Source organism: Mytilus californianus, unplaced genomic scaffold (assembly GCF_021869535.1).
Source record: "Mytilus californianus isolate M0D057914Y unplaced genomic scaffold, xbMytCali1.0.p SCAF_9, whole genome shotgun sequence".
Taxonomy (NCBI): domain Eukaryota; kingdom Metazoa; phylum Mollusca; class Bivalvia; order Mytilida; family Mytilidae; genus Mytilus; species Mytilus californianus.
In genome coordinates, this window is record NW_026262745.1 from 49,357,644 (window position 1) to 49,370,277 (window position 12,634).

The window sequence follows — 12,634 nt, forward strand, 5'->3', positions numbered from 1 at the left end:
CATTAATTGAAAAAGGAGACGTGCAATGGTTTTCACTGAGAGGACTTTCAAACAAAGTCCAAATGAAATAGATTTGACCAACCATTGGTTACTTTACACTTCACAATGAACAAAACCCATACCGTATAAAAATTGCCTGCTTTATGACAAAATCATAAACAAATATGTCAGGCAGCAACTTACGACAGCCGCTATATTACATGTTCCTGACCAGGGACAGACACATGTATATTGAGGCGGGCTTAAACATGTTTGTGAGCACTCAAACCTCCCTTAACATAGTGCCGTGGTGTAGCAATACAACATTTTTTTTTGCAGAGAATGATAATTCATTTATATTTCATTTTATCTGAAAGTTGAAAGAGAATTCATTCACTTAATGGTTCTAAATATTCAATGCGGAAAAATTCTCCTGCCATTACCTCCTTCCTTCTCTCCACCCACAACCCATCCCCGAAATGTTCATCACGTATATGCGAATGCTGACTAATGTTGTATGGTTAAAACATTTGGTTGAGGCAATCTAAAGTTTGAGAACAGAAACGACAGCTTTAGCTTTTTTTCATTTATAAAAGGGCATAACTCAAGAACGGTAACAGTGACGCTACCCAATTTATAACTTGATCTGTGTTTTGTGATGATAAGCATAAGTTTTAAAACATTTGGTTAAGGCATACTAAAGTTAGAGAACGGAAACCAATTATTGGGACTTTCTGGACGGACGGGAGAGACGGGTCGGACGGACATGGGTAACATTTAACGCTACGTCAGGGCAGAACAATAGGTGAGTAAAACAGTGACATGCATATCCGAAAGTTACAACATTTGCCAGCTTTTGTATATGCCGTTTTCATATTGTATACATCAGGTATGTAAAAGATGTAATAGGACTGTGTTCAAGCCTTATATGGTGTATACATCTTAAATGGTGTCAAGCGAATTGTTTTTTTATCAAATGCATAATTAGATTTTTGAACCTAATACTTTATTTTTTTTAAAAAGACGGCAAATAAATATTTTGAAATTAGCAAGTTGCCATACAGTTGAAAACAAGTTGCCATACAGTAAATTTGTCAACATGAGCAAGTTGCCGTACCCTAGACTTTATTTTTTATGGTCTATATTCTTTAAAAACGTTCATTTTGACAACAAAGTTCAGTAAATATGATGCCACACTATAATAATCTAAAAAAGTGTCTGGAAAAATAATGAAAAACAGTTGAATATCTTGCCAATGGGGCGACAGAGGACGATCGACCTCGAAATTTTCAGGTACTAAGTGGCAAGTTCTTGCGTATAACACAAAATCTTGTCTTAATTTTGTACTTATCGGCCTAATAATTTTAAGAATTATATATCAGGAGATCATTTGTTAAGCGGTACCCTCGTCAAATCAGTAGAAATGCTTTAAATTGAATGAATTCTTACCTTGTTTACTTTTTTTTCCATTTCTCTCCGCTTCGTTAGTACCCAATTTCCGGTGGCGATGATACACAGTGATATTACGTGATTAAATATAGGAAGGGGTTTGGACAGCTTCCGGAATTGATTTCTTGACAAAAAGAGCACACTGTTATTAAAACCAACAGAAAGATGGCAAAAGGAAGTCCAAACTCATAAGTCGAAAACAAATTGACAATACCATGGCAAAAACCGAAAAAACGAACAAAAGAAAAACAACAGTATACAACACACAACATAGATAAACTAAAGACTGAGCAACACGAACCCCACCAAACGGAAATTAACATCAGGTCCCGACCATTTGATATTCTGGGTGGAAGGGGGAGGTTGGCAGAAAAAAGAATCGGGCAGAATATTCGTTTTCACTTGCTGCTAATCAATATTTTATTTTTATCCTGAAAATTATTTGGTTATAATCAAATCGGGCAAGTGTCATTCGGGTTCACCTTTTACATTTAGGTGTGTTTAAGTCTACCATGACCTAAAGTATATCAGTATATCGGTCAGCTTCAGATTCTATTTTTATATATCAAGGCTTAATGTTGATTAAGTAACTTTCAAAATTTAGATTAATAGAAGAACCAAATCAAATATATGGGAATGGTAATGTAATATATAAACCATCCCGAGTATTTTATCGTGAATATAAATTACCTGAAAATGGCGTTCATGCCTACTTTGAAGGCGATTCGTTTTATACCAGCAGTTTTCGATGGGGGTAATGTCGGTTTTGCAGGAAAATATGCAGCGATCAGCAAGAATAAAAACACAGCCCAACCGCATTCTGAAATGAATAATTAACATTACATATATTTATAAAGTACATTCAAAATCTTTTCAATATAGCATATTGTGTATAACATAAGGTATAGGTAGTTAATAAAACGTATGGTATCGATTTCCGAGCGCCTATATGTTTCTGAAATAACCAATCATCATATTCAGATACGCTAGAGACCAAAAGTTTGGAAGCATAAAATCTACAACATATATAGCAAAAATGGCCCGATCAGCAGAAAAGTACGTCTATTGTCAACTTTGACTGAGGAAATTTAAACTTTAGTTTATTACGATTACATACATTATGAACTGGAAACTCCTACTTTTTAAATGTAACATTTTCGTGTGAAGGTATTTCCAAAATTCTTTAAGTTATGTATGTTTAACTTTTCTACAATGTCAGTTTTCATTCATAGGATAAGGTTTTATTCTACATTTAAGATTTTATTTTATTGGCTGTACTACCGATCTTTATACTTATCTTATAAGCCAGATTTCTCTGGAATATTTTATCTGGCTTGATCTTGTTACCTTACTTCAATGCATTCATAAGACAAACTTACGAGTACTCTCAGGTCTATACTTTGTGTCTTTTGTGTTGTGATGGATGTATAAATACCTTGCCACGTCTGGTCTGTGTTTTTGTTAGATGTTTTACTGCTTTGTATCGATCTGAAGCCTTTTCAACTGATTTTTATAGTTTGTTCTTATGTTGTACTGCTAAACAACTGTTCCAGGTTAAGGGCGGGTTGGCGCCTTCAAACATGTTTAACCCCGCAACATTATTTATGTGCCTGTTCCAAGTCAGGAGCCTGTAGTTCAGTGGTTGTCGTTGGTTCATGTCTGTCATATATTTTTTTCGTAATTCGTTTTGTTATGAATTAGGCCGTTAGTTATAGCCGACTATACGGTATTGGTTTTTCTCATTGCTGATATTCGTACGGTTGCCTTAATTGCTTACTTCTACTTCATTTGAACTTTGATGGATAGCTGTCTCATTGGCAATCATACCACACCTCCTTATTATTTAATTAAGGTTAACATACTATTTTTATGTAAATCTTTAAAATGACGCACATAGTACGATTCCGCTTACCAATGTACATCAAAAGCATTATTTGTCCTCGTTCCGTCTTTCTATTTTCTTCTGTCATATCAGAAATGTACATTGTCATATTCATAGATTCTGTCGTATTGTCTGTGTAATTCCTATACAAATATTAGACAGATTACTTATATACAGTAAAAAGTAAACATAAAATCCGTTTATTTGGTGATTATTTTTTTTTTGGGGGGGGGGGAGGGGGGGGTAACGATAAAAGAAAGTGGCAATAATTCCTATTGTTAGAAATCGGTTTCAAATTATTTTAATGATAAAAAAGCAACAGCAAAGATATGTAAAAATCATATACAGTTTATAACTGCAGTATGCTGAACATTCTTTCATCAAATATATTCTCTCTAAAATTATATATTTTAACGGAATATTTAACCAAGTAAAACCTAACAGATCGATAAATCAAAAACTGCAACTATTAATACAATACCAGGTCTATTTTTTGTAGCGAAAATAAAATTAAATGTAGCTATTTGGTTGGAAAAATCATTGGCTTATACCTGTTTGCTGTCTCCTTAAACGACGTGTTTGAGACAACATATGGACCTAAAATAGATATATATTAACAATCTTATTAGTGTAAAATTGATTAACTTATACATAAGCGGAAAAGCTTCTGCTTTGACACAAAATAAAATGAATATGTTTAAAACAAAAGTATTTTAGTTTTAAAAAATCGACCCTTTATTTAGAATTAAATTTTACCGGAATATCATGTTAAAGTTTATGTCTATAAACCACTCATCGCAAATGAGCGATTTAAAAATATATTTTTAACATTTTTTAAAAGCATCATACATTTATAAATGTTGATTATAAGATTTCATTGATTTTACCACAAGTATCAAACTTGAATAGACACAGAGGATACAACTCTTCAATGCATATCATTTTACTAAAGAACATCGATAGTAATTTTGTCATAATCTGCCCGTTAGTTTTTCTTTTTACTTCTTTCACATTTTGTCTTGTCTGGACCTTTTATCGTGAACTCTAAGGTATGGGTTTTGCTCATTGTAAAAACCATACAGTGACCTATAGTTGCTTAATGTTTATATCCGCGTCATTTGGAAACTGTTGGATAGTTGTCTAATTGACAATCATACCACATCTTCGTATCTTACTTAACAGCCTGTTGAACCTGCTCATCATGTGATGTTGTTTTCATTATATAGTATATTTATGTAAAAGACGCAATTTGATATTTTTCGGTGATTTACAGAGATATCACTTGTAAAAATTAAAAGCTGATAAAAGCAATATAATTTTTTAACTAATGTCAATATCCTTTGTATTAAATCACTAACAAGATCGAAGTTTGACATTATAGTTTAGCTAATTTCATATCCAGTTACAATTTACAAGTAAGACAATACCTAACAAAAATGATACTGCAATTCCTATAAGGTTCATACAGAATCCAAGACTTGTAGCAGTTGTCCTCTCGTGCAATGGAAACCATGTTGCAGAAACAAGAGGTGGTCCACCCATGGCAATCGGTCCAGCTAGTCCATTTAAAGATTGTCCTATATTAATGGTCCTGGAATATAAATAGTGTTACAGTAAAATTGATGGGTATGAATAAAAGGAAATGTAGAAAATACGTCAATACGACAGAGACCCAATAACAAAAAAGAAAAGACATGTATAGGTCAACATACTTTGTGTTATTCCAGAGTGGTATTCAACTCTTAACAAAGCAATATACTTGGAAGAATTGATGAAAATTTGTAACGGGTTTTATGCACTGACAAAAAGAAATTATGAATTGATTAAAAACAAAACAATTAATCTATCTTTGTTTTTCTAAAACTAGCCAGCAATATTAAATCAATTCAAGTTCGTATTTTTAGCAACAACAAAATGATTAAAAGCACGATTATGCCTAATTTACGTGTTTGACATTTTCAACATAAAAGTAAAACTGCAAATATATTTTATATACACTATAATTATTTAGTGCTTTAATATCTTCTTTACGTGTTAACAATTCTTCCTAATGAAGCAGACACAATCATCTCCTCTGAAAAACACATAATGGATTCACACCGTATGAATCACGCAAACAACGAACATATATTTCAATGAACTGAAAATGCAAAAAACAAACATGATAAACCTATAATAGATTGTTATCCTACTTCTTTCCTTTATTTTTAAATAAATCATCCTTAAGGGGTTTTAATTATAGTCATGTGTTGTTCATGATGGTCGTGTTTCACATTGTAGGTTTAACGGATACCTATTTTCTATCCTTTTTTCCTTTAATCTGTTTTGGATATCTTTTGATTTTGTTACATTTTATCTGTTGACTTCCAATTATTTATTTATCATTTCTTACCATTTGACATATTCAATTTCCCTTGTAATGCATCGTATTCCAGTCCCTATAACAATCAGAAATGAACAAAGCAGACAGCTAAACCGTAGACCTGAAATAGGAAGGGGCGTCGCCATTAATTTTGTAGCTTCTTGCAGGTGTAATGATGTGCTTTAGATGACAGCTGCGTTAAGCATTATCTCAAATTCCGATTCAGAAACAATCGAAGTAGTCGGACTAACAGTAAATAACATACATGCATGACTATAATGCATACAAGATTTCATGAGGAAAATAAACAGAGTATTAAAAATGTTCATTTGATACTCTTAAATTAAATCCCCAGTTAGGGATCGCTTCTTTAAACAAATCATAACTGATTTACTGGTGGATATATTTCATTTAGCAGTAAATTTTAGCAACGGAAACTGAACTATCTCGTGAATTTGTTATTGCTTGCTATTTTAAGCATATTTAGGCCAAAAATAAATTCATTTCTATAATTAGTAGGTTCTGCAAGGTACTAGTAGGATGACCGGGACAAAAAGGGAGGAATTTGGACTGCTATGCAAGCATTAACTGCATGAGATCGTCCCGGGTCTATCAATATTTGCCTTTTTTCTGTCGAACACGTTATGTTTGGAAGTAAGTGTCTGCTCGGAATCAGATAAATGTGTTAGTGTAAGGTAACATGTTTTCCTGTCCTATCTTATTTTATAAGCAAACACGTTGACAAATACAAAGCAGACAATATATATTTATTCAATATTTGCCACTGGACATAAAATAACTATCAATACAGAAGAAAAGGTGGAAAATTGGAAAAAGATGTACACCACTTCGTGACTTTGTTAAAATAGCGCTGTAGATTACACAAAATCACCGTGTGAAACTACAGAGTAAACATAAAACTTGAAAATGTTTAAAACAGATCTGATTTGAGTGTTTATTGAAAAGATGAAAAGCTTCAGTATTTAATATACTAATTGCTTATTTGATCCTTATTTGATTTGGCTTTTTTTTTGGGGGGGGGGGGGAGGGATGGTACCAGTTAAGGAAGTTGTCGGTTAGAAAATTATCTAAAGTTTCTATCAATGTATATGTATGTCTTGTTTATAATGTCCGGATACTAAAATGACTTATTATAACTTCAACTTAAAGGGGCATTAGCTACGAGATAAAAAAATATATGATATTTTGCTTTGTTCAATCAGTAATGAAAGTGAAATAGTGTATAAATAATTCGCTTTTAGCAGCCAATTTGGTTCAATTTTGTCAAAATAAGCTAAGAAACATGTCTGATGAATTCTTCACTTGCAAGTGAATAATTCGACCTCATTGAATCCATATTCATGTGACCTTCAATTTAACCCCTTAGCTGTACATGAGTAACGCATGTATTCAGCTATTAAAAGGAAACGAATGTCAACATTGAAAGTGAAACAAGGATGAACCATTTGGTTGACTGATTTGATCTACACACAAAATCATGCTTATACAGGTAAAAACGATGACTAACATACTTTTTAACCTACAATATGATATCAAACAGACTAAGAAAAATCCAATTGCACGTGGTCACTATCTGTTTATATTTATATTCATGATTATATAGGGTTATATGACCGTCGGCAGTCTTCGGAGGTCATCTCGATGGTTAATTAGATGGCGTCTAGACAAAACTACACACGAAATGTTGATACATATTATCGAGTCCATGCATTGTGTATTGTTTATTTTAGACTTTTTGTAATTTGGATATACGTTTTAGTATGTTATAAATCAAATATGAGAATTTGAGTCAAATCGCGATCGGTTTACATGAATTTCACAGCTAATGCCCCTTTAAACATTTTATAACATACCTTTCTCATATTGTCTATTTATAGATTATTAACACACTAAGACATACGATGGATTGCGCTATCATTTTATGTCCCTTTTGGTCATATATTTCTTCACAAGTCATGTTTCGGTTCTTATATATCATTTGCCTTGAGCGTTCCTGATGAAGGTAAATCCAGAAAAACGCATCGGACGAAAAAGATCTATACTTATTCACTGCATTTTCATATATAAAAAAATACATAATTGGAATAAAAGGATTCGTTAGGTAAATGAACATGAAATAGCAACCCTTTAAACAGGATATTGAAGTCAATTACATCTAGAAGTAATTATGCAGTTAAAAGCAATGAAAAAGCACCCAAGGTCCTAAATATCCACCAACGTGATAAATATCTTAGAATACATTAGTCCAAATTGAATAAGTAAAAACAACAATTTGGTTTAAAATTGAGAATGGAAATGGGGAATGTGTCAAAGAGACCACAACCTAACCAAAGAGCAGAAAACAGCCCAAGTCCACCAATGGGTCTTCAACACAGCGAGAACTTTTTTATTGTTCTCTGCTTTCTACCTAAAACATGTCAAAAGTCCTTTGTCTAAAGCATGTTTCCTTTCATGGCATTATCCCTATTTCTCTGTAAACATTTTCTCCACCTATTTCCAGAACGTTCCTTTTTGTATTTTCAGTACTGAAAAATTACTGAAATTTTCAGTATTAAAAAATTTTAGTTCTGAAAACACTATTTCTCAGAGATGGATAAGAAATGCACTGATTGATGGTATTATTTACCAGTACATGTAAACGCTATGTAAATTCCTGGTAGTGTATAAATACTTAAAACTGACTAAAAAGTCTAAGCACAAGTCATGTCTTCTTTGACTGTCCATGACTTGAAATTAATGGTAAAAATTAAGTACTAGCATTCACAGTACTTCAAAAGTACAATCAAACTTTCGTACCAAAAAAGTACCATAAAATACAAGTACTACACTTGAAAATTTAGTTACATATTTAGTACTACACAATTAAATAAAAATACCGGGGTAATATGAGTCAATGTTCAGTTCGACTGAAAAAGTACCTAAGCAAAAGTAGCACTTTCAATCAATGTTTCCGTCATGAGGCTAGTATATGTTTAATACAAACGAACTGTTGACTATTTGCACTTAATTGTAGCTTTTCACTGCTACTAATGATCACTACTCATGAAGGGGAAGATCTTGTATTCAGTAGCGGTAGTACAGTCGATTAAGATCAACAAAACTTTTGTGCAAGTCGAAGACATGTCTGGGGAGAAATTTAAACCGAAACGTTTACTCCAATTATAGTTTGTATGGACACATGGCATTTATAATGTGTTGTTTTCATTAATTTGTTTTAATTAATTAACTGTTACGCACATTTTATGTTACACTTATTATTCAGTTTCCTCGTCTTGTCAAAATTGCAACTATCATTACAATATCTCCGCCTTTAGTTAAATACATAAACACAAGACCTTATAAATCACGCCATTGTGTTATTGTGCTATGGCCATTTTTGTATTCTTGTCTTTCATTTGTGCTTAATGTGCTTTGTCTATATGCCATTTTGTTTTTCTTTGTTGACATATTTGATTGTTATTATAGTGATTAAGATTATAACACAATGTTGTCTGCTGTAACCCAATGTTTGACATTTTAACCTATTATGTATGTTTGTTTTGTTCACACATTGTTGTCAATATAATGGAATTGTATGCGACTGTTATACAAGTGAGAGGTTTAGCTAGCTATAAAACCAGGTTTAACCCACCATTTTCTACATAAGGAAATGCGTGTATCAAGTCAGGAATATGACAGTTGTTTTCCATTCGTGTGATGTGTTTGGGCTTTTGATTTTGTCATTTTTCAATTCCACATCCATTCACAGTTCAATTTATTTTTTTTGCAATAAAATGCGGTATTAGGTATTACCGCTTACAAGAATCTTTTAGCATTACTTTTTACGATTTAAATAAACTGAATAGTGTTATGCGTTATTTACTGGGATAACTCCTGCGTCATTGCATATTGTTTTAATATATATGGAAGTGTTCTGCGTAACGTTGGGATACGATATAAGGATGCATTGAGTCCAGAATTCAGAGATATGGTTTTGTAGCATTTATTATGCTCCTTATCCCACTGTATTATGAAATAAACTCTCTTAAGATGAGAACGCTAATTTAAAACAAAAATAGTTTTTTTTTTTCAATTCTCTTCAGAATATTAATATTTAGAGATATGCAGATAATGGTAATATATTATTAACTGTTTTGTTAAAAAAAAGTTTAACAACAATAATTAAATGCTTCCTTGCTTTATCTTCTGAAATGTCCTTCCGTCTTAAGATTTCGGAGAATTCAATTGGTAGTGCGACAGAAGCTGGTTTTATAATCAACAGACCGTATTCAGCGCAAAAGACAGTAAACAATTAGATGCAGTCTGAGATTATTTTTTTCTAGACATCAATAACTTTGCCAAACCTTAATGGAATGTTATGAAACTTTAACAGAAGCTTCTTCAAAGTCAAAGAAACAATTCTAAAGAAAAAGTTAGATTTTTTTTATTCTTACCGTAATTTACTGATAAATGGATTTATTTTTTGGCAGCCAACATTACATTTGCTACTAAGAGAGTAGCAATATAATGCGCGGCACAGGGTTCCGTGGATTTCTTTTTAATACTAGTATTGTATTTCAAATAATATAAACAGAAAGAGTGACTGAGTTAAATACATATGGTCAGGGGATAAAATTATCTCATGCTAAATTTCTTAAAGTTGTTCGGGATGTATAAATACACAGCCACGTCCGGTCGCAATAGAGACGTTAAATCTAATATAGGTACTATCGTGTAGGCAGAGTGTTACATGAACGCTGTCTGTATATAAAAATAACCGTTGCCTAAAATATTTTAGGGTCCTTGGGTTGGTTGTTGCAAGGAAAAATATATTACCCGCATCTATCATACCCTGATAATTTTCCAGCGGCCGTACAAATTTCCCACCCTTCTTTCCTTTGAACAGCCTACATATTGTAATAATTTTTAATTCGTTCTCGTCCTGAGTATACATTAAGCATTTGCCACTTGACATTGAGCAAGGACAAATCTTTAAATTAAATATAGTAAACCTCAACGCTTAAAAAGGGTCGTCTGGAGAGGTATACCAATGTGTAATGCGTTATTGTTCTCTCAAATGGGAAGAAGAACAGAAAACTTTTACATCTAAAAAGTTAATATCATAAAAAATAACCATTTGTCTATCTCGTATATCGAAAATAACTATAAATCAACAATACTATATGTGAATAAATAATTTTAAGTTCGAAGTTGGCGTTTTAATCGGGGAATTATCCCTCGTATGAAAATAAACACGTGGCACAACGGTTTCAAGCATACACACGAGTAAAAAATACGATAGACCAATAGTTGTTCATATGGGGTCGCCACTTTTTTCTCTTTTGAAAGACTTGCATTATTCTTTGTTTTTGAGATTTCAGTGTTTTTACCCTTGAAATCCTTGTTGTACCGAAGGCAATTTCTCGCCACTGATGTTATGAATAAGTAATCAAGGTAACCATGCTTTTAGTGAGTAAACGGGATCGTGTTTTGTCTACATAAGACTCTTCATCCATGCACTCGAATCGAGACAGCCGGACAGTTGGGAGGCAAAATCTACATTAATTTTAGACTTTGAAAATGCACTTTAGATTATGATTTAGGTGATGAAAATACGCAAATCGTAAAATAAATAATTCTTGTTAGTTTGAGTTCAAATTATAATTGCTTTACATAGAGTTTTTATAATGAGTTTAAGATTTTGATTGGCAGACAACTATCAAGTGGTGTTTAAAGACATTTCGCAACTGACTGTATGTGTTCTCCATGACAACATTAAAACAATTGGAAGCAATATTTTTACCCCAAAAATGTTTGATTTGACTCGTAACTAACAGGTTTTAGCATTAAAATGTGATTATAAAAAATGAACTAAAACAGAGATTTTTTTGAGGTAAGCTTGAAAGTATATTTTCTACCGCAGATAAATATCAACAGTACTATGCATAGTTTTTTGCTGCTTATTAAATATGCAGTGGCATTTGTTCGTACATATTTAAGACTAGAATCAATAAACAATAAACCAATTAGGTAGGTTTGTTCCATATGTGCGTAAAAAATGAATCGTAGAAGGGGTTTACCCTGCAGTAGTTTATTTACATTCAACTGTACTCCCGAAAGAGTTTTTGCAAGACTTACTTATGTAGAGTTTGATATAAGAAGATACATCAGACTAAACGTCGGTGTTCCAACCGGACGTATTATATAACAGATGCAAACATTATTAATAGATTTATATATATATTACCTTTATTGTCCACCATCCAGGCCGACGCAAATGCACCGACAATGTACGAAATCGGTCCCCAGTTGGCCAAAAGTGCAATATCGGCATCTTTAAGTGAAAATGCATCTTCACTCGAGTCTGCAATTGGACCCCAAGTATTCCATAAACCACCTTGTGTGAAAGCAAACAATGAAAACAAAAGCAACACGTACCATCGTCTTTTATACACTTTAAGCTTGACGTTCGTCTTTTGATCGGAAATTGTAATATGTCCATTTTCCATTTCGAACGGTAGGTGATATTACCGGTTTAGAAGTCCGAGTTTATTTGCAGATTAAAAAATATTTGTTGTTATCTATATTCGTTGTATCTGTTTATTATCTTAATAGATATGTATCAATTCCATTGTAACTAAACTACAGTTTTATGAAGTCGAGAATAGACAATAATTAAGTTTCAAACTTTAAGGTTATTGAAATATAAATTTCTTTAGTATATATTTCTTGTATATACATTAGTAACTTACGTCAAAAAGAAATTTGGTAATATTTTTCTAAACTCGGATGATCTAGACCCAGAAACCTTGATTGGACACATGTCTGTTGCTCAAGACAATATATATGTTGACCTGTACATTTCTTTTGGTTTCGTTTGGTAAGGTTGCTGTCTCATTGACATATATGTCAAACATCTAATTCATAATTCTGGTGGAATGATCAGCAAGTTAACAGCTGAA

The 12,634-nt window shown here is 32.5% G+C and overlaps 1 protein-coding gene across 1 annotated transcript in view; it reads right to left on the bottom strand.

The window, feature by feature from the left end:
• The window catches only part of LOC127715944 (solute carrier family 49 member 4-like), a 28,619-nt gene extending 16,438 nt beyond the window's left edge, over positions 1 to 12,181 (bottom strand). Inside the window, exons 1-4 of the mRNA XM_052222050.1 lie at positions 11,920 to 12,181; positions 5,703 to 5,793; positions 4,738 to 4,901; positions 3,862 to 3,907 (exon numbers count right to left, since the gene is read on the bottom strand). Of these exons, the coding sequence (XP_052078010.1) occupies positions 3,862 to 3,907; positions 4,738 to 4,901; positions 5,703 to 5,793; positions 11,920 to 12,181 (563 nt within the window). The remainder of the gene's footprint in view (positions 1 to 3,861; positions 3,908 to 4,737; positions 4,902 to 5,702; positions 5,794 to 11,919) is intronic.
• Positions 12,182 to 12,634: the final 453 nt, after the last annotated feature.